Source organism: Bactrocera neohumeralis, chromosome 5, assembly GCF_024586455.1.
Source record: "Bactrocera neohumeralis isolate Rockhampton chromosome 5, APGP_CSIRO_Bneo_wtdbg2-racon-allhic-juicebox.fasta_v2, whole genome shotgun sequence".
Taxonomy (NCBI): domain Eukaryota; kingdom Metazoa; phylum Arthropoda; class Insecta; order Diptera; family Tephritidae; genus Bactrocera; species Bactrocera neohumeralis.
Genome location: NC_065922.1, coordinates 10463137 through 10486487, shown reverse-complemented (window position 1 = coordinate 10486487; position 23351 = coordinate 10463137). Strand labels below are relative to the sequence as shown.

The 23351-nt window shown below is 34.6% G+C and overlaps 3 protein-coding genes across 9 annotated transcripts in view; 1 reads left to right on the top strand and 2 right to left on the bottom strand.

The window, feature by feature from the left end:
• Positions 1–12950, bottom strand: part of LOC126759048 (anoctamin-1) — a 191295-nt gene extending 178345 nt beyond the window's left edge. For 2 of the 3 annotated variants that reach the window (XM_050473612.1, XM_050473616.1), the window contains exon 1: positions 12802–12950. In XM_050473612.1, the coding sequence (XP_050329569.1) occupies positions 12802–12815 (14 nt within the window). In that variant the 5' untranslated portion in view covers positions 12816–12950. Of the gene's footprint in view, positions 1–12797 lie in introns of all 3 variants that reach the window. The other variant, XM_050473617.1, reaches the window with a different exon arrangement.
• On the bottom strand, positions 10659–11786 carry LOC126759102 (shematrin-like protein 2). The gene has a single exon (XM_050473717.1). It carries the CDS (start codon positions 11391–11393, stop codon positions 10776–10778), a length of 618 nt encoding a protein of 205 aa, XP_050329674.1. The 5' UTR covers positions 11394–11786; the 3' UTR covers positions 10659–10775.
• Positions 12951–13559: 609 nt separating the features above from the next.
• Positions 13560–16722, top strand: LOC126759095 (E3 ubiquitin-protein ligase RNF185). Of its 5 annotated transcripts, none has more exons than XM_050473700.1 (4): positions 13560–13772; positions 15074–15684; positions 15759–15925; positions 16002–16722. In XM_050473700.1, the coding sequence occupies exons 2-4, from the start codon at positions 15113–15115 to the stop codon at positions 16100–16102; spliced, it is 840 nt and encodes a 279-aa protein (XP_050329657.1). In that variant the 5' UTR covers positions 13560–13772; positions 15074–15112; the 3' UTR covers positions 16103–16722. The 5 variants fall into 5 exon arrangements, with proteins under 5 accessions (XP_050329657.1, XP_050329656.1, XP_050329659.1 ...); XM_050473699.1 differs by having other exon boundaries at positions 13561–13747; XM_050473702.1 differs by lacking the exon at positions 13560–13772 and adding an exon at positions 13900–14332.
• Positions 16723–23351: the final 6629 nt, after the last annotated feature.

Sequence of the window (23351 nt, the reverse complement as noted above, 5' to 3'; positions counted from 1 at the left end):
CAACAAAAATATTCACTAGTATGTTATTATTTTTGAATATGTAAAAAATTATTTGTATAAAAAAATTGTGTCTTTCAATGTTTGTTAACAAATAATTGGCCACCCTCGACATAAAAGTTTATAAAAAACCTTTTCGCTTTAAATTGTTTAATTTGGAGTTATAATATAGAGTACATTAAAAAATGTGTGTCAAAATTAAGTGGCAACCCTATAAATTTTTAACAGAACTTACTTATTATATAAAATATTTTTAGTAAAAAATAATAACAAAGCATTTATTATTAAAATACTAAACAATTAAAAAAAGTGTGTCAAAAATAAATGGCAACCCTACAAAATTTTAACAGTATTATTAGTTTTTAATTACTTGCTATATAAATTATTTTGAGAAAAGAATAATAACAAATCATTTATTATTAAAATACAAAATTTTGTCGGATGGCAACTCTATAAAATATTTTATTTCCATACTCAATTGCCTTCAAAAGTTTTTATAACTTTCTAAACGGCTAATTTTAGGAAGACCAACAAGTTTTATTTTAAATAAATATTTAAAATTGAACGTAGTGGCAATCCTAATATTTTTAATATGCGTAAATTTTTAATAAAAATAATTATTTAAATTAAAATAGCAACTCTAATCAAAAATGCATATAAAGAGAAATATTTTTTTTTGGAGAGCTAATCTACTATAACATTATCATTAATCATTAAAATTAAAATATTTTGAAAACAAATGGCAACTCTGGCAGTATAAAATTGCAAATTTATTTGTAAAATTAATTGTCTCATTTTTATATGCACTTTTGCTAAAAAATTTTTATCATTAACAATTAAAATAAAAACTTTTTTGTAAACAAATGGCAACTCTGGCAAAGTAAAATTGCAATTTAATTTGTAAAATTAATTTTCTCATTTTTATATGCTGTTTTAGTTCAAAATTTGTTTTCATCAACAATACTATTTTGTAAACAAATGGCAACTCTGGCAGCTTAAAATTGCAAATTTATTTGTATAATTAATTTTCTCATTTTTATATGCACTTTTAGCTCGGAATTTTGGTTTAATTAATTAATTAAATTAATTTTTTTTAACAGTTGGCAATCCTTTTTATACAAAAGAAATTACCGTAATATAAACATTCCTTGCATTTTATTTAATAGGGAACTTAAATCTTAAATTAATTTTTTTTAAATAATTCATATTTCCGAATTTAATTAAGATCGCATATTTTTTACTGAGAACAAGAAGAAAAGAGATTGTGTCAAATTTCGTTAGGAAAGCTCCTCAAATGAAAAAGTTTTCCATACAAATACTTGATTCCGATCGTTCGACTTGTATGGCAGCTATATGCTATAGTGGTCCGATATCGGCAGTTCCGACAAATGAGCAGCTTCTTGGTGAGAAAAGCTCGTGCGAAAAATTTCATCGATATCTCAAAACCTGAGGGACCAGTTTGTGTATATAGAGAAGGGCAGACGATAGGAATGGATAAATCAATTCAGCTCGTCACTCTAATCTATTATACAATTTATAAGGTTTCCGATATTTTCTTTTAGTCCATACAAACTGCGTGGCAAACTGAATATACTCTGTTCAGAGTATATAAATAAATGCTGTTTCACAATTTTACTGCCGCCACTGTAGAAAAGCTACAAACTAGTCAATAAAGCAGACATTATTACCTATAAGTACGGCAATTTGCACCAAAATCTATTATTTATACGTATACATAAGTAAGTATAAATGTGTGTGTAGTAAATACTAATATATGTACATAGATCCATAAAAAAACCCCATAATGTTGATCATGATAAATTTCCCAAGCTTTTCTTCATTGCTTACACATACATATTTGCTCTTCTACTATTTGTATACCAAAATATTGGTGCCCAGTTCATGAGCTTCTTAAGCAATCTTGGGTACATATATACATATGTACATATATAGTTAAAGATATTCGCATGTAGATAAATCATGTATATACATATATGTATTTATATATTATATATTACAAACATATATGATCGTGAATAGTCTCGATAAACAAATATACATATATATGAATGTCTTTAGTATGTATCACTCGTGCGTATTGATTGTCTGTTTACTTTTGCACGCACTGTTTATTCAAAGATGAAGTAATTACCTTTTCGGATGCGTCGCGTTGACAGTAAATCAATTCGCAAATAGAAAATTTGCTGGATATGAATTTACTATAAATTGAATTAAATAAATATTTAACAGCAAGTAAAAGAGTGGTCCGTACACTTAGTGATAAAGATGAAGGTCACAGATCCGGTCAGTGGCAACAACGTAATGTAATGAATGAAATAAAAATATAATATATATATAAGAAGATAATATATATGTACATCATTTAAAAGATTTTTATTTAGAAAAAAATTTCGTCGATATTCTTCCAAATTAATCAAATTCAAGGCTAAGTACTTTTTCTGTCTGATTCACAACTAGGATTGTTCTTACATCTATAGAGATGGAATAAGAGAAATTGGAAAATATAACTTTTTCTCTGTCAAAGCTCGAATGGCATGAAGGTAAAACAAGCCACTTTTTGTTGTCTTCTTGTAAATGAAACTGCTTCTGAGTCAAACCATGTGCCATCAAACGGAATAAATAACAATCGGACGATGCAATATCTTAGGAATATGGCGGGTGTGGTAAGACATCCTATTTAAACGCTTCCAGGTAGGTTTTAACGGATTTACTATCGTGAAGCCGAGCGTTGTCAGGCAGCAAAATGATTTTACCGTGCCTCTCCTGGTATTCAAGTCATAAGGAATTAAGGTAGTCGCTTTAGAATGGTCTGGGAGTGACTCTCAGTCAGAGCTGAGTCTTCTTGCGTTCGACACGGATCCTCATCGAGCAATTTCTCCAATTCATCATCTTTGAGGATGTTTGGTCTTTTTTCACGCGGACGGTCGTTTATATCGAATCACGGCACGTTGTTTCATAACTGACATATTCGCACTATCAAAAGTGTAGGACACTTAAACAAGGTCTTCTTCTTCTTAATTGGCGTAAACACCGCTTACGCGAATATAGCCGAGTTAACACAGATAGTCAGTCGTTTCTTCTTTTCGCTACGTGGCGCCAATTGGATATTCCAAGCGAAGCCATGTCCTTCTCCACCTGGTCTTTCCAACGGAGTGGAGGTCTTCCTCTTCCTCTGCTTCCCCCGGCGGGTACAGCGTCGAATACTTTCAGAGCTGGAGTGTTTTCGTCCATCCGGACAACATGACCTAGCCAGCGTAGCCGCTGTCTTTTAATTCGCTGAACTATGTTAATGTCGTCATATATCTCGTACAGCTCATCGTGCCATCGAATGCGATATTCGCCGTGGCCAACGCGCAAAGGACCATAAATCTTTCGCAGAACTTTTCTCTCGAAAACTCGCAACGTCGACTCATCAGTTGTTGACATCGTGCAAGCCTCTGCACCATATAGCAGGACGGGAATTATGTGTGACTTATAGAGTTTGGTTTTTGTTTGTCGAGAGAGGACTTTGCTTCTCAATTGCCTACTCAGCCCGAAGTAGCACCTGTTGGCAAGAGTTTCCTTATTATTATAAATCTGCCTAATATCATAAGATCGTATATGTATTGTTAGAAATAATTCTTCAAGAATATCTTAGCTGATATAAGACTTGATATATCACAAGACGAATTTTATTATATTCTGATACATTATATACTACTTATAAACTACACACATACATCATTCGAGAGAAGCGTTTATCGTAAGATCTTTGGAGAAGAAGAAGAAGAAACATTAAGGATATACATAGGTAAGCGCATAAAAATTCAACGAATGCGTTGGTTAGGACATGTCGTTGGCATGGAAGATGATGCTTCAGCGAAAAACTCCTTCCACTCACGATCCATAGTTGGACAGCAGCAGAAAGGGCGTCAATGCGTTGAAGAACCGAGTTCATAGCCAGCTGTCTGCTCATGGGTTGTACAACGGACATGACCGCGCAAAGGATAGAGACAACTAGCGAAGTTTCGTGCTCTCTCCCCCGATCGACTCTCGTTGTTACGCCAAAGAAGAAGAAATAACTACACATACAAGTATTTGGCTACTAGAATTTTAGTATGCTAAGAAATTACACACAATTTATATTTTTCCAACTTCAGACTTCTGCCTAGGCATTAGTACCAGATCTTTGCAAACAAGTAGTTAATTTGGATTGTGGATTAATTTGATATGCTGCTCGTGTATATTGACAAATAGCTCCTACTTTTGGTCTCTAGTTTGCAGTTAGTATTGTGTAAAATCTTATAAACCTTATAAGTACATTTCACATATTATTAGGGTGGTCATAATAATTTATAAAGCAGACAGCTACAACAAGCTAGATAAAGTTTTAATTCGGAGCTCAGAAATCCATAAAAAAAAATATACTTATGGTTACGAGAGGGTTAAACAATTGGCCAGAAACAGAAATTACCATTCAAGTACACTCTTTCGTAACTCTTTTTAAAGTCGAAATATTTTTAACTTGGAATGACACGACACCAGAACCTCCTGTGCAGTCTTTTCCCGCCTAGAAAAGCAGCGAAAGAGGTTAGTCTTGAATTTGAGTAGTAGTGAATGAGCGCAAGATAAAGTACAAGGTTGTCAGATAATAAGATTCCGTGCATTTTGGAAACTATGTCATTGTTAACAGCTATAAATTTGAAAAATCTTGGAACCAGCCACACCAGCTACCACCAACAATTTAAGCATGGAGATCAAGCGCAGAATAATACTACTTTGGAAACGGAAGGCAATTCAAAGGCGGATCGCTCTATTGACGAACAAAAAAATACAGTCTATAAGTATTTTATCATTCCCGTCCTCTTATACGGTGAAGAAGCATGGACGCTGACAAACCGAGATGAGAAAACACTTGGAGCATTCGAGAGATGGTCCACACAAGGTGTCGTAAGTGCTGGGTAACGCCCTGGTTAGGTCATGTTGTAGCTATTGAAGACGATGTTCCAGCGCAAAGCTTTACCGATGCGAGACACACGGTTGTAGTGTCAAAGAAGCAGAAAAAGAAGAGGATTGTCACGAGACTATTTTACAGTTATTTTTGTAGCTGCAGACAATCTCCGTCACTTTTGTCATTTTAAATTTTGAAAGAAACGATTTCATCAAGTCTCACTTTTTGTAAAAGCAAAGACTGGCTACCACCCAAACCAGGTTCAGAAGAAAGCAACAGTTTTCGAGCCAGTAGATTAGCTAAGGAAGTAAGGCGCATAGATATGTATATACAAAGGTGTACCGTGTCGAAGAAGAAGAACCGTGTCGAACGGTTCTCTTCAAAACAGTGCAAAATAACTCATAAAGCGTTGATAACATTAAAAAAAAAAACATTTTGAGTTACTTGATCAAAAGCTTTTAGCCGATTACAGCAAAGTTAGACTCCAAACGACTACATCAAAAATATTAGGTTGTTTTGGAGATATTTGTTAATTCACCACCCTAATCCATATTGCCTGAACCCATAACCGAACTTATTATTTTCCTACATAAGTATAGCCACATATTTGCATAAATTTTTATATGAGCCGAGTTGAAGGCGAAAAATGCCGGCAAACAATGCCCAGCATACTCGCTATGCATGCCAATTGGGGTTTGGCTCTTTAGAGACTTTTTAGCACGTAAACACGAAAAGCGCACCGGCTAATTACCATTGTCAGCAGGCTTGCAGTAGTGGTGGGTAGTTTGAAGCGCACAGCATCACTAGCATAAGCATTAGCATGAATGGGTAAGTCATATATGAGACTTATATGTATGTACATATGTATATATATACCTTCAACTTAAATACCCATAGATATCTACTTCATTCGGGGCTCCTCGTAAAGTTTGTGGGCTTTGTGTTGGAGTTTTTGTTTTTGGTTTATTTTGGAGGGCGGCTCACTCTCGTTTTCATCGCTTCATTGATTCATTGTGCAGCCAAGGCGCGGGCTTTTGACGGCTTTTTGCGTCCGAAATTGAAGGTCACCATTGTTTCGGCACCTCACTTGAGTAGGGGTCGGTTGGGTGCAGGTTTTAAGGCGCTGCGTTTGCCCGCGCTATTGATTTTTATGATTCTCAAGTTAATAAGGTGTGAAATTTTGGCAGAAAAAATACCAAATCTACGCATCGTTGAACTTTTTTAACAAACTTATTTGATTGCTAATGCACATAAAGTTGCTGCGGTGCATAGGTTTATATTTACATATATATATATACATACATACATGTATATAGGTATGTATGTATGCTGATTGGTATGCTGCGTTCATGTGTCGCCGATAAATAGATTAAAAACATATTGCTCAGTCAAGTTAAACAGTGCCCACTTAAGTAGGTATGTCGGTTTTGCGAAATATTTCGATATTCGTGAATTATGAGCTCATTTTGGGTCAGCATAAATGCAAATGTACATATGAGCATACGGTATGTTTACAAAACATTTTCAAATAATTTTTTCATTCAAAATTTGCCCGAATTTGCTATAAAATATGGTTTCATTTATATAAGTTAACACAACTGAAGAAGTCTGTTTTGAAAGAAGACTGCGCTGCCAAGTGTAGATGTCATCAGCATGTTACTACGTTACCAGGAGTTGATATGTAGACCTAGGTGACCTAAATGGATCGAATATATGTACAATAGGGTGATTCAAAAAAAAATTTATTTTTTTTTTCGTTTGATACTCTGAAAAATAGGTTCCTAGACACCTCTAAGAAAGCCTCTCCAAAAACCTATGGGTTTCATCATTCATATTGATTTTTTTCATTGAGTTATAAAATTCAAAAGAAATAAAAAATTTTCCCCAAAATAATCAAACTTTAACTGTTAATATCTTTTAAACGATTGGGTTTACGAAAAAATCGTGGAGACCTTTTTTGTAGAGCATTCAATTTCCTACAAAATCTAAGGAACAAGATATTTTTTCAAGTAGTTGGAAGCGAGATATAAATTTTTCTATCTGATAATAAGAAAAAATAGAAAACTGTATGTAGAAGGAACTTCCCGTTACAATTAAGAACTCATGCTTGGAGAGGCTTTCTTAGGGGTGTCTAGGAACCTATTTTTCCGAGTACCAAACGAAAAAAAAAAATTTTAATCACCCTAATGTACAAGTGTATCTATCTAATAACTCTTGACTCGATACTTCTTTTTGTTCCTACAACAACACAAGTATTTAAGGCAAATAATCTTTCGAGCTGCTTCATATAAACCTCTTAGCTTGTAAAGTAGTTTTAATTTGATTTTGAGCGACTGAGAAATTTTTGGTAGGAACCCATAAGAAAGGGGTTCTGTTACACATAAACACCTTTCCAAACTCTTTTTTTCAGAAGGCTAAGGATAATCGAATCAATGACCTTCTCTGTCCTTTTAGCACTAACTAAACAATGCGGCAAAGATCTGAAGAGAAAGACGACAGAAGTTTATAAAAAACCAGAATGTGTTAAAAAGGAGGTAAGGAAAAGAAAAGGTATAGAAAGTTTTCACTAAAGCTTTGTGAAATAATAAAAAACTGAGCTTTGGTTACATATAATTAAAAATTTCTAAGATCTGCCTTTATTCTGTTAATTCGGTTTTCACAGAATCGAGGCTGCATAAATATTTCAGTAGTTACCCGGTGTTTCAGTCTCATAAAATTTCGTGGAGAAAGAAAATTTGTTCTTTAGTTAAATCTATGGATTTACTAATGGTTTCAACTCAATTAATAGATAATTTAATCCAAAGAAAATGAAAGTAAACTCATAATATCCTTGTTAGTAAGTATGTATCCTCAGCCCTGTCGTCAAAACACTGCGGTTTTCATATGTACTCTTGAGGCCAAATTTATTCCTCATAGAGTGGTCATTTGGAGCCAGATCCGGACTATAAGTTGGACGCAAAAAACTCCCCATCAAGATCTCGGGACTTCTGGCAAGTCACTATCGGTGTGTAGTCTGGCGTTGTCCTGATTCATATCAAAACCAATCGATATTTTTTGACAATAGGTCTTTGACATCAAAATTACCAGAACGGAATCGACAAAACCAAAATTGTCGTATCGAGACCAAAATTCAAGTATCGGGATCATAACACATTCACACATTTAGCCGCCTGGTTTGCATATTGGACTTTATCAAAGGAAAACTGTGAAATATGGCGTATTTTCTCTTTGCTGGTATCCACCTTTGAAGCGTGATCAAACAGTACAGTGAGTCAAGCAATCACAAAAGCATCCGCGAGTCCTTTTTAGTACGTAATCTTATCTTTCTAACGATATATATATATATCGGCTCGAATGCTCTTATACAAGGTGAGATATAGATTTTTAAAGCCATCTATTGGAAAATTAACGCATTTTTAATCAGAATTTCAAAGTGTCAGTCAGCAGTGACGCGGGACCAAGTTGCGAGTGCAACGACTGTTTGTTTGATAACAGAAGATATTTCGTACTGCCCTCGTTCACTACCACACCCATTTGATTCGTTTCCTCATTCAGTCTGGAGAAAGCAGAACTAACGGCGCGGTTGTTGAGGCCAATAATATCAATTTCATCGGCGTACGCCAACAGTACACTCTTATAGAAGATTGTACACTCTCCATTCAGCTCTGATTGAAGAAGCAGTAGATTGAAGAAGTCGCACGGTAGAGAGTCGTCTTGTCTGAAACCTGGTTGCATACAGTAACTTGAAATGTTCATTACCGCGAAAAAATGGATTTAAATGGGAAACATTTCCTTGTGATTATTTTTTACAATTTTCAACCTCGATTACCACAGCAACAGTGTATTGATGAGCTTAATTCAATGTTTGGCGATGTTGCTTCATCAAGAATCAGTATTTATCGATGGTATGGTGAATGCCATCGATGGCGTAGATCACTCCAAAACGAACTTCATGAAGGTCGCCGAAAATTAGTTGTTGTTCCGAAGCTATTGATTTTGTGCACAAACTCATGGGACCTATCGTGAGATAGGAGATTAGCGGGACCATCATACATTTAATATTGCATGGACATTTGAGTATAAAAAATTTGTTCACATTGAATCATACACAATTTGTCGATCGCTCAAAAAAGGCTCCTGTTGATTCGTCGAGAATAAATGTTAAAATAATGCCATAGCGGTGTTTCGAAACATGTCTAGGACATCTTGTTTGGTGATGAATCGTGAATTTACGCGTATGTGGCCGAAAGTAAACAGTAGTTAACTGTATGGGTCTTTCAAGATGAAACGAAGCCAAGAAAAGTTGTTCAAACACGAAGCACTTCCAAGCCAATGGTTGACTGTTATTTCGGAAAAACTGCACGTGTCACAACCATAGCTCTAGAACAACGCAAAACGGTACATTCTGAGTGGTATATAACAATTTGTTTGCCGATTGTCTTTCAAGAAATTAGGAAAATCAACCGGCGAAGAGGGATCACTCTTCACCACGACAATGCAAACTCTCGCACAACGACTGAAACAGTTGCATTTTTGAGCATTCAAAACATAGATTTGATGAGTAAAGCAACGTAGAGTCCTGATTAGGCATCGGACGACTTCTTTTTATTCCCGTACGTATAAAATAAACCAAGAGGTCAAGGTTTTGCGACACCTGAAGGGGCCATTGATGCGATTAGAACGCATGTTTTGGAGTTACCTAAATCAGAGTGGCAAAAGTGCTTCGACAATTGGTGCCATAGTATGCGAAGAGGTATAGATCTTAATGGAGAATATTTTGAAAAGCGATATTCGATAACCTACCTACTAATATGGGGGAAAAATTTACAGAATTTTTAATTTGAATATAAATTAAAAAAAAATAAATTTTTTTGAACCAACAACTTAAATAAGTGTTTTTTATAAAAATTTTATTTAACGGTTAATTCAATTAGTATTATCTGAACAAATACATTACAATAAAAAAACTAGATATTTCAAGTGTTGATGACCTCACTTTTAGTGGGGTTTTAACAAATTTTATTTTGTTTGCACATTAAATCTTTATTTTTTGCTTGCACACGACTAATTCTGGGTATTTTATTTAGGTTTGTTTGTCAACTTACAGTTTAAGCCTAATACAAATGGCCAATAAATATTACATAAGAGGTTTATCATATGAACTGAGCAAGAAATATAAATACGTACATATGTATGTGTGTTATGTGTGTGTACTTCTGACCAAATATTTAGATATTTAGACAGTGCTAAAAGTAAAGCTTGATAAGGTGCTAATTGTTTGCCCACACAAAAAATCCCGAATTATATTATGTATCCGTATACGTACATATGTATGTACTTATGTGAAATGTGAAGTCTTTAGAACAGTCTGAAGTTCCAGCGGGAATAGTGCAGATTGGATAAATCAATAATAATGTTGACTTCAAAAAGAAATAAGAATAGAAAATAAGAAATTTGTGGTTGAAAGACATAACCGCTAAAGCAGAATTGGAAGTGAGCTAAGTTATTGAGGTTATGTTATTAAATGCAACTATGATACTCAAAAATCCATAAAAAATAGTGGTTAAAATTGTGCTAAAAATTTGGCATTCAATTTATGAAAAAATGAACTTTCCAGATGATGAGCTTGGCTGTTTTTGAAGAAATTTTTGAAACAATAACAAAATTTGCAATAATTTTTTTTTAAATTAACAATGTATTTATTATTCGCTTTAATATTGAATTCATCGTTACATTTATACATATATACACATTACCAAAATCAAATACGTGACATCGGTTTGTCGTTTCTATCAAGATCACAACAACAATTCGTTTACTTTCTACCCTAACACCAGCCTTCTGGGCCCAAAGGACCCAAACCACCAATACTACCGCCACCAATACCGCCGCCACCAATTGCACCACCACCAACAACACCACCGTAGCCCAGACCAACACCGCCACCATAACCATAACCGCTGCCATAGGTGGCACCGTAGGAGACCGGAGCTGGAACCGGCGTTGAGACGGCTGTCACTACGGGTGTCACGACCGCCGAAGTGGTCACCGCAGGGTAGGCTACACCGCCACTCGCATAACCGCCATTGTAAACGCCACCGCCATAGCCATAACCACCATAGCCACCAGTGCTGTAACCACCAGTGTTGTAACCACCACCATAGCTGCCACCAGGCACCACAGACACCTTTATCACTTTGACGACGTTTTCGCGACTATTTGAGTATGGCGTAATGCCATAACCGCCATTATAGCCACCACCGTAACCATAGCCGCCACCATAACCGCCGCCATAACCACCACCATAACCAGGACCATAGCTAGGACCGTAGCTGCCGCCGCCAACACCACCGCTTACGCCCGCGAGCAGCGCCAATTTGCCGAAAGTCGCCTGACCGGGCGCTATGAGTGCGATAAGCGCAAATACAACAACAAATGTCTTCATTTTGTATTGGTGATTAAGTAATCCTTTCTTGTGCTTCTAGTTGTGTCACCGCTGTGTAGAACTCGACTGTTGCTGTCCACTGACCATCCACGCTCATTTATACACATATGCCACACTACAACTAAGCGGCCGTTTTGTCTCCAAGCCAGAAACAAAGCATGTATTGTTCTATATAAATTTGACCATGTAATAAGTTTTAACAACGGAGTCCAACAGTTTAGCGAAGTTTTAGTAAATGTGTTTAATTTTTCTCAGGCAAACAAGAAACAAATAAAAATCTTCGATCTGTCTGTCTTCCACTGTCTTTGCCTTGGTTCTTATGTGACCACTTCCTTTTGCCATTAATGATGTTGTTGTTGTTCTCGTTTGTGTTTTGTTGGATGATCAACGCTTTTAAATGGAATTAACACTTTCGCTCGCAGCGCACTCTTTCGTGTAGAACTAAACGGTTTATGCATTTATTTGAACAGTTAAGTGCGATTTCTTATTTGTTCTATATTTAATTTTCTCTATTTGTGTTTTCTTTGTCTTCTGCCACTAAGCTAATAATTAGCTCATTTGCAAAATTATTATTTTTTGGCGAGTTCTTTTTAGAAAATACATTTTTTTGCGCAAAATCAATTTCGTTTTTATTATCACTATAATAAAATATTCACCATTTGCTTTCTTAATGTTAGTTCAAATGAAGGAATATAGGTTATAATGTTAAAATATTATTCTCTCACTGTTAAGATATATCACACACAGAAATTCCAAGACCTCCAATTATCATTTGTCAGTAAAAATTGCTCTTATTTATCAAAGGCCAAATAGTTTTAGGGTTTGTGTGAAGCAAACGGAGCCCATTTCGAATAAAATTCTTTACATCGCTCATATAATTTATGTATTATTAAATCAAATTGACTCTATTAAAAAAGGTATTATAGTTTGAGTTTTATAACGACTTGAATATGTAACAGAATGTAACAGAACTGAGTAGATTACTCTACAACAGCGTCAACATGAGGCTGAATAATTGGAATTCGTAAACTAAGCACAAGTATTTTAGCATTTTATGATATATTATTATGAAATCTCCCAATTTTTCTAAGTGGTGCAGTTCCCGGGTCGGCCTTAAAATACCGTCCCTGGATTTCGGAAATAAAATGGGTATGGTTGGATATAGGAGATTTTCCAGGTTAAGAATATATATAGTTACCGCTTTTTTTTAAAGATAAATATTTATTAGATTTTAGTCCCCTTTTGATAGTTTTCACAACTAATCTGATTTAACAGCCCTCAAAAAAGCGAAGCGACTGTGTCGCAAATCTATTGCAAACTACATCAGCCGCCGAGGGATTTTTCACTACAAACATATATTTTGTATTATTATTTATTATATTTTATTTATTAAAATCCACTTACCAACCTTATGTTGCACATCTTGGGTAAATTACAATTGCAGCCTCTTCCAGCATATCACTTAACCATTTTGCTTCGCAATTTTCCCTCAATCACAATTTTTTCACATACCTTGCGCCACATTTGCATAAAAGCCACAAAATAAACACTTTTAAACACAACACACACAAGATATTCAATAATTATCCACTCAATTTAATACCTTCATATTAATCGCAAAAGTAATTAAACTATTAAACTATAATTTAAAACTAAATTCATAATTTTCGATTATTTTAATAAAATTTACACACGAACTAACGGAACTGGAAGAGAGCAAAGGAAATGACGTAGGAAACTTGACAGCACCAGGGTTGCATTTATGTTCATAATTTATTTGAAACACGTAGTATATAAAAAAAAATTTTTGCATAAAACAGTTTCAAACATTTTGATTAGAGCTGATTTTATAGTCTAAAGTTTCTTAGTAAATCATAGTCAATATGAAAATCTTGAAGTATTTATAGTTTTAAAGACGAGTGTAAGTTTGTAATGCGCTAGTTCTCAAAAAAATTAAGTGCGATAAGTTTAAAATAAAATTAACACTTAAATAATTAACTAACAATTAAATTAATAAAATTAAAATAAAGTAATCGCCACTATAATTGCACGTACACCATGCACCATTTAATATAATGCTCATGAAACACAGCGCGCCATCCACCTTTTACATTTTTCCATACTCATATTTGAAATGCAACCCTGCTAGTAGAACAATGTACAGCAAATGAAAGAAAACGTCACAAGAAATCAGCAGAGCAAGAAAAAACATCTTTTATCTAATTAGTTTTGATACAGAAACATTAAGAATTAATAAAAATTAATTATTGTGGTTCACTAAATGTTTTTTGTGCAAATTCAATAGATTTGAAATTCGTGTGTAAAGCTGCTTTTGAGAAAAATACAGCATTAAAGTGAGTGCAGAACGACCTTCATGAGGTGAACGTCTTAGCAATTTTTTTTTCTGCAGCAAAATTGTGAAAATATGTTATTGCGAAAATACGCCACAGATTTAGTGGCTGAAAAGCAAATACCAACGCATTCCGCAAGGAAAAAAGCTGGTGGAAAACTGGCGCAATAATTGTTACAAATTGGAAATAATATGAGTGAACATAAAAACAAGCGAACATTGTAATAACAAAGCCAAAGTACATAGCACAGCTGGGCGAACAAAAAACACCACAAAAAAAAATTATGAAGCAAGAAAAGAAAATACTATTACAGGTGTCGATGGGGGGATTTGTAGGAGGTGGCGTACATTAATTGACGCAACGTCGTTAGGGTAGTAGTGGTGCTGATACGGGCGTCTGTATATGGGTTAGGGGCATGTGATGCGGAAGAACGTAGTGAACAAGCTAACATGTTAATTATAGGATGTGAATTACACGTCAGTGTATTCAATCAGCAGTTTAGTATATTCTTAAGTGCACAGAAGATAAGCTTATAACTTGAGAGAAAACAGGAATTCAAGAGTCGTGGCAAGCCAGTTTTATATTTTGGTAAATTGAAGTAGAAGCAAACATAAAGTACAAAAAATACAAAAACAAACACAAAAAGACTAGAACTAAAGGTAATCAAAGTTGTTATCACGTTACGCCACTTGCATGATGGACTATCGCACCTAAAGCAGATTATATGTACTGAAATTTGTAAAAGTTCTTCATTTCGCTTAAGCTGGGCAAACATAAATCTTGCAAACTCATATGTACAATACACGTGTGTATGTACACTTATCATTAAGCAACAAATTTGCAAGACAGGTTCTGATAATTCTCGGCAATATAAAAATACGTCAGCTACAATGAGGAAAAAAGCACAAGTATGCCGCTATAAAGTGCAAACTGGTTTCGCCGAGACAACCGAAATAATATTATTGCGGAAAGCGAAATCACAACTTGTTTACTGCAAAGATTTTTCAGACGGCATATTCATATGGTTTCTTTTTAGAAATCGAATGTTTATACAGCAATATAGGCCGCTTTGTAACTGTTTTAAACCTTTCAGTGGTGGCAACTAAATATGTAGGTACATAAGCTTTGTATAGCACAGACGCAAAACTGCACTGCAAAAGTTCGCTTTGTTTAGATGGTGTGTTAACATTCTAGTCGCTTCCAATTGGAACTTGTGTGGCTATATAGTATAGGAGAATGTTGACTATTCGTGTTTGCCGAGTGCATGTTTAAATAGATCTTTTTTGGTTTATTTGTTTATAAGCAGTTGTTGCATTTTTTTCTTTCCAGCTTATTTGGCAAATTTTGAAGCAAAAGCAAACGAACGGTATGTCAACACAAACAACACACGCCCCAACGGCGCCGGAATTGCCCACAACATCACATGGTGAAGCGTCAGCACCGCCTACTGAATCAATGGACGATTGGACTTATTTCGACAACGCAACAAACGATGACACAGAGCAAACTGCAACCACTGCAGCACAGCAAACCGCCACAACAACTACAACCGAAACTGTGAACTCTACCACTGATAATGCCGCATCGAAAACTACAACTTCCACGACGTATTCGTTTCCAGGCAGCGCCCTCGGCAGCGATTCCACAGCGAACATAAACAGCATTAAAACAGAGAGCAGCAGCACTAGTGGTGATTCTAAAAATAAAAACAACGAAGAGGAGAAAGTCGATGATTCCATGTATGAATGTAATATTTGTCTCGATACCGCAAAGGACGCAGTCGTCAGTCTGTGCGGTCACTTATTTTGCTGGCCATGCCTGCATCAGTGGTTGGAGACACGTCCAAATTGCAAATTATGCCCAGTTTGTAAAGCAGCAATTGGCAAGGATAAAGTAATACCGCTATACGGACGCAACAGCACCAAGCAAGAGGATCCCAGGTAAAGCATAAACCTGCACACAGTGAATACCAAGCATTTGGTTAAAATTACTAACAAATAATATTTTTTTGTAGAAATAAGGTGCCACCGCGTCCCGCTGGTCAGCGTACTGAGCCAGAGCCACAACAAGGTTTCCAGGGTTTCGGCTTTGGTGATGGTTTCCACATGTCTTTCGGTATTGGCGCTTTTCCATTCGGTTATTTCGCTTCGTCTTTCAACTTTGGTGAACCTCGTGCAGCTGGTAAGCCTAACTGTTTAGAAAAAATATGTCAAATATGTAAATATGTACTAAAAACAACGTTTGCTTGTCCTTACAGCCGCCAACCGTGGCACCGTGCAATATGAAGATGAACAGCAATTATCTAAATTATTCCTGTATTTGGCTATCTTGTGCATTGCTTGGTTATTATTCGCATAGCAATACTAAATCGATTATACTTACATACCTAAATATATATATTTATGCAAAGAGCCCACTTTTTAATTTGTTGCTCCGTGCTTGCGATTACTAATAAGAAATTCAATTATGTACATGTGTGCAATTTATTAACGAAACATACGTACATACGAAATTGCAAATACTTTTAACATTGTGAAATTACATTGTCGAACGAAAGAGGAAGTAATCTTAAAGCGTAAAATTATAAAAAAGTGATACCTTCAAAATAAATGTATGTAATGAATTAAAAAACAAAACTAACAGTAAACTAATTAAAATCATTTTCATCATAAATGTACGTACATGCATATCTACCTGCATTTCGTAATATACATATATTTCATACTATGAGTTTTTGTGACGAAATAGCATTGAAGTCAGTTTTAGTTGCTCAAACAAAATTCCTGTATTTTAAAATTTTATGATCTTTCGGTCTTTTATTTTTTAAGTAATCTTTACATTACAACAAATTGTACCTAAATTTCTATTAATGGATTTGTGATTAAGCGTTAAGTTTGGAGGTGAGACATTGATTTTTTTCTTTTCGCGGTTGGTTGTTTATTTCAGAAATAAAATGCTATAACCTTATTGGAAATACAGATATTTTATTTTTATTGTAATTTATTTGGAGTAGATGAAATATGCAAGTGCAATGTCTTGCATTCACTATAGGGATTTATTGGTTTTTACCACGATAGTTGGGTCTAAGTAACCGGAATGCATCCGAATTTTTATCCGGTTAAGAACTGTCAACCCGGCAGCATTCCTCGAAATAACAACAGAAATGTTTCCTGCCGCTCTTGTTGCCCGAAAATGAAAAGGCATGAGGAATTTTTCTATACCTATTGCTTCTGGCTTCCATTTCTATCTTTTTGTCAAAAAGACAAAGGCATATCTTATTCCAATAGCAGAAGCAGAAGTCACAGAGGCCGTGGAAGTGTAACAGATTTCAATGTTCATAGGTATGTATATTATAATCTCTTGCATATATTCAACTACTTCTTTGTTTCACTACAAGTTTAATAAAATGCATGTACTTTCTACACATTACATACACATTCAAGTACATATGTATTTCGAATTTAAATTTAAATTCAAAGTGAGCACATATTTTGTTATTATTTCCATTTTCTTTACACCTAAATTCTTCACTGCAAATGCAACTGTATTAGCTGTCAAATTTCCGCCGCCATTTCAGTCGTTACGCGTTAAATTTCGTTTTCGTGTGTGAAATAAATGAAAAATCTAAATTTTTTAATAAATAGCGTTGCAACAATAATTTATAGAGAGAAATAATGTAGTTGTGATAGTTTTGTGTCGAAATTAACTAAATAATCAGTGTGAGCTACGCTTTTAGTGCGTTTATTTGACGAAAAAAATTTGCTTGTAAGCAAGTCTGTGCCGGCGGTTGCGAAGTGTGAGAAATTTAAGTTATTTGCGTACAAATGCAAGCTAATTACTTTGTTTATTCTAAAGCTACTAATTGTGCAACGAGGGGTAAGTGCTTATCTTCGATATTATATTGTATTTGTGTATAAGCTGAGTGTGCAAAAAAACTCTTGGGTTACAATAGGCCAAGTTAGGTTAGGTTAGTTTAGGTTAATTGCTGCTGTTTGATTTTGAAATAAATTTGAACTAGCACTAAACGTGCTATTACAAAAACAAAAAACAATTTGCAGCTCCAGTTGTAATTTCGAGTGCTTTAGTAACTGAGTGAAATTGAAAATATTGAAGCACACTGATTTTTTTCCGCACAATTAGCATTTCATAATGATAATAATTAGAAGTTTTAAAGGAAATATATTGATATATACAGGAAAATAATATATAAAGTGAAGAGTAGTTAAATTTGACGTTCTTTTGTATTTTTTAGAATAAATTGTGAATATCGAATCCGGTTAAAAGAGATATTGTACCTAGATTTACAACAAGCTGAAGCTGGTGAATATCTTTAAAACATGATTAATAATAATATTTCAAAACAGCTAGTCGTTCCGATAGGTAAAAAATAAAACAAAAATACTCAAGGTCAAAGGCAAAAAATATTTCTTCCGCGATTTCCAACAAAACGGTATCTTGTAACAAAATTTACTTTGAGGGAGATATACTTTTTCCTTAAAACTGCCATTTCTGAGATATAATAATCGTTATAATATGCCTACGTTTCAAGTCACCTGTAAGATAATGTATTTTGTGCATTTTTAACAAATTTTTGATATTTTGAGCACGGATTAAACCCCTATTATTAGAATTATTGCCATAATTTAATTTATATTTTGACTTGATTTCTATATAAAACATATTTATGTATACGAATTTAGTGTGTTTGTTGTATAAAGCTGTTGATAAAGGTGTGAGAGGTAGAGAAATATAATGTGCTGTTAATTACATGTCCCAACATAAATTTGAATATCTTATTGTAAATATTTATAATGCACAAATACAATATTAAGTAAATCTCAAAAAGTATTTGCACAAAACTCTTGATTATGTAATAAATGCAACAAAAGCATACAAGAATACATATTAACATAAACAAACACTTGTACAGGTGTTTACAGGTACATACATATCTGTATATACATATGCATAACTGAAAGGGACCATTACAATGGCCAAAAGAGCACAGCTTCAAAAGGGTTAATAGCTTTTCGGATGATATGGCAAAAAAATGGAGAGCAACAGCAAATAGTCATAACAAAGTCCTGGCAAATACTCACCGTTATTGGTATTAGCATATTTGCGGCATTTCTGTGTAAATTTGTAGCCACTTATTCCCATTTTGGCCATTGTAAAGGGAATTTCAATGCGAATTTTGCTTACACAATTTTTTTTGTGAATTTATGCAACATATTTGGGTTCATCATGTAAATAATATGGGCATTGAAAAGAGATTTTGTTCTATTTTTCTTAAAGCTTAAAGTTTTAAGCTTAATTTTATAGCAATATTATGTATTAAATTCAACAATTTTTTAATCGATAATAATTCATACATATATGGCTCCTTAATTACTTATCAGATTTTTTCTGGAGCTTTCAAATCTGAACTTGAAATTAGTTGTATTGAAATCTTTATTTAGTAATAGACGAGAGTCGATAAGTGAAAATATTCATAATTGGATGAAATTCGTTGAAAAAGGAGGATAAAATTATAAAAATGAAGGAAAAGTAAGTTACGGGCGATGTGTGTTCGAAATGAAAAAGCGAAGAGGGTGGTGACATTTCTAAGTGTTGTTGTTGTTGTTGTTGTTGTAGCGGCAGACAGTATTCCTGAAGTAGCTTCGGGGCTGACAGTCTTTGGCCAGATTAAAATCCGTGTCCGTTCCGGTTACATAGACCCGACTGTAATGGGAACGGCATTATTAAGGGGGTTACAACAACTAAACAGCTTCGTGTGAAGAAAAAAACGTGTGCGAAATTTCAAATCGATACCTCAAAAACTACGGGACCAGTTCGCGTAAATACGGACACACAGACGAAAGGTCTGGCGTCATGCTGATTAATTATATAAATATTTTACAGTGTTTTTGGATGACAAACATCTTGGCTGACTTAACTTATAACCTGTTCAGGATATAAAATGGTTTATGTCGATTTCTGTCTAAAACGACGAGTTCTATTGAAAAAAAGTTTTACTAACTTGTAAGTAATAAAAAAATTAATAATTTTTGTATTAACTTTTTCACATAACCTCAAAATTTATATAAAATATTCAAATAAGCAGCCTTAGTTTTTCATATTTTCGTTTGCAAACAAAAAAATATTTTTGAAGAAATTTGGTGATATAATTAAAATACATATTTTTTCTTTATTAAGTTATATACAGTTAGAATTAAAAAAAATCGATTTTTTTAGAAACCGCTATTTTGTCAGAGAATTTTATTTTGCTTGTTCCTTCGATTTACTTTACTAGATTTAACATTACTTTAACGAAATCTGTTTTTTTTAATTGCAGAGGATTCAGTTCAGAGATATAGTGGTCACCGCAAAACGTCTTTTTTGAGGGGAGCTCCCGGAGAACAGTTGTAGTGCCTTTCCAAATAAATATTTTACTAATACTAAGTCTTTAAATACAGTTGAAACATACCGTGATATGTGTACAAATTTTTGGGTCAATAATTTTAAAAGTTCTCTCAGAAAATTTTTGGAAAATTCGATTTTTCGGCCTAATAACTGTATATAACCTCTTAAGTGAGGATATCATCAGTTATTATACCCTGAACAGGGTATATTAAGTTTGTCACAAAGTTTGTAACACCCAGAAGGAATCGTCGGAGACCCTATAAAGTATATACATATATAAATGATCAGTATGTTGAGCTGAGTCGATTTAGCCATGTCCGTCTGTCTGTCTGTATATATACGAACTAGTCCCTCAGTTTTTAAGATATCGTTTTGAAATTTTGCAAACGTCATTTTCTCTTAAAGAAGCTGCTCATTTGTCGGAACGGCCGATATCGGACCACTATAACATATAGCTGCCATACAAACTGAACGATCGGAATCAAATGCTTGTATGGAAAACTTTCACATTTGACAAGATATATTCACGAAATTTGGTATATATTATTTTCAAAGGTACCAATGTAATCTCCGAAGAAATTGTTCAGATCAGTTAACTATAGCATATAGCTGCCATACAAACTGAACGATCGGAATCAAATGCTTGTATGGAAAACTTTCACATTTGACAAGATATATTCACGAAATTTGGTGTATATTATTTTCAAAGGAAACAATGTAATCTCCGAAGAAATTGTTCAGATCGGTTAACTATAGCATATAGCTGCCATACAAACTGAACACTTAGTTACTAACAGAAATGCACCTGTGAAGGGTATTTAGCTTCGGTGCAACCGAAGTTAACGTTTTTTCTTGTTTTAATTGACTTTTGACATAGAACTACCTACTAATGCAGTCATGTGCATGAAATTACACATTAAAGCTTTTTGTCTCTCAACAAGTCATATCCTTTCGTTTGAAATTTAATTTTTACTGTAAATTTTGCTCGTTTCCTTTGATGATTAGCCACAACAAGCGTTTTACGCTTAATTGGCTTATATATTATAAAGTGGCAGCCATATTAACATACAGTTATATACAATATTATGTGCTACATATTGCAGTAAAATGCCTTTCAAGTAAAAGTGATGAATTGTTTATGCAAATTCTTGCTTCGCTGTGCCATTGAGCAGCTTTGAACGGGCTTTGCAATTTCAGAAATTCAAAATTTTAGTGAATTTTGACATTTGATAAGCTCTTAAATCGGGGTCGCCACGTTAAAGTTGTTGACATCAATGCATGCCAACAGCGACTTTATCCCACACGCAGAGCAAAGATTTTGCATATTCTTTTTATAATAGAAATACTTCTATGCATAATAAATTTTCTTGGGAAATTCATGAATATCAAATACTACGAAGCATATGTGTGTGTGTTTCGAATGTTTGTGTGATATGCATATGACATCAATGTTTATGTACTATGTACTCACAGGCGCGGAGGAAAGCGGGTTGTGGTTCTCTCTTCGAAAAGATATGTGCATGTTTGGAAACTCGGTTAAATTATCATTTCTTGATGTGAATATAGAGTTCTGAAGAGCTCAAAGTGCACCAAATTTTTAAAATAAAAGAACCAAGTGTGTTTATTTAAATTTTCATATAAATTTTGAGGCCAAGTCGTATTCACGATTTATCTTTCAAAGACTCTTTCGAATAAGCGCTCTACCAAAGCTTCTTTCTTCTTACTACAGTAGGGAGCTGTCCTGTCACTCAAAAAATATAATCCAAGTTACGCTCCACCCCCAGCAAGCTATAATCCAGCTACGCTCTTGTTTCATATATTGAAATGCTGTTGCTGTTTTTTTGCTGCGAGTGTTCTTTGCGTTAGCCCGTTTGACTTCTCTCTCAGTCGTTGTGGTTGACTGTAATGACATTTGATGTGTGGTAAACAAAATTTTATTATTTTGCCTGGGAAATTCATTATATCTTGCTGGTGCTTAATAGAAATTGCAGTGGCATACTCCTCTTCAATGGGATGTACTATATGTGTCGCGTTGCTTTTCTGTGTTGCTTCCAAAAGTTTTATATTCTCTCTGCAATACCTTTTTGCGAAAATTTTGTTGAAAGTTTTGCAGATTTTCTTTTGCTTTTTTTAATTATTTGAAGCTTTGAAAAGTTCAAGTCTCGATGACGATCATTCAATGAGTAACGGATCACACAGGCAAGCTGCACTTCCGAATTGTCATCAGAAGAACCCAAACTTCGGGGTAATCGCTGGTGTTTTAAAGAGCTTTGAGCTTCTCGTGGCAATAACTAACTTAAAACGAAGGCTATGCGCGTTTCCAGTCGTCCTCACGACAGTCGGGCCTACATAACTGGAACGGACCCGGATTTTTCTTATCCGATCAAGACCCTCAAATCGACAGAACTCTACCGCTACAATAACAACCACGTTCTCTCAAGTACGAATCTCGATCAAGATCATTCAATCGTGCAATGAACTTGCAGTCAAGGTTCCGCTCCCTTTAAGTGGTTTGTCGACAATTTGGTTTCTTGGTCGTTCCATGCGCCTTTATGGGTGCTAAGCTTTATATAGCTTCGGATAGAGTCTATTACACTATATTTATGGGCTCTTATATTTAAGAAAAGGAACTGGGGTTCCTTATGACCTCAATACCAGGCGAGACACGAAAAAGTTATTCTGACAACGCTCGGTCTCACGTTGCCAAACCCGATAAAACCTACCTGGAAATGCTTAAAAGGGCAGTCCTACCCCACCCGCCATATTCACCAGATATTTTTTCGTTGAGTGGTTATTTAGTTTGTTCGCTGGAGCATGATCTGGCTCAGAAGCAGTTCCACTTACAAGAAAATAGTATAAATACTTGAAACTTGTAGAATGAAACCGAGAAGAAATCTAAAAATCGGAACGATTTTCTGGACTTTAAAAATGTCTGAAATGTTTAAAGAGGCCCTGAATGTCAATTATGTCGTCTCACGATTATTTGCCAGCCTATCTTCGACTGTTACGAATACTGGTAACCACGTACAATTTCCTAAAATTTACTGAATTTAAGTTAAGGAAAATCTTTTAAACAAATATTGAAGATATCGAGACATCGAATTGAAACCCTTCTAAGCTAACTTATACCGTCCAATCACCTTTCCCCAGGCGAAGTTTATTTATTATTATTTACAAGCTTGTCAGTTGTGTCCGGGCACACAAG

Coding starts and splice junctions, on each gene's coding strand:
- LOC126759095 (XM_050473700.1), top strand. CDS start 15,113: ATGTCAACACAAACAACACACGCCCCAACGGCGCCGGAATTGCCCACA. Junction 15,685..15,758: donor ACCAAGCAAGAGGATCCCAG/GTAAAGCATAAA, acceptor ATTTTTTTGTAG/AAATAAGGTGCCACCGCGTC. Junction 15,926..16,001: donor TGGTGAACCTCGTGCAGCTG/GTAAGCCTAACT, acceptor TTGTCCTTACAG/CCGCCAACCGTGGCACCGTG.
- LOC126759102 (XM_050473717.1), bottom strand. CDS start 11,393: ATGAAGACATTTGTTGTTGTATTTGCGCTTATCGCACTCATAGCGCCC.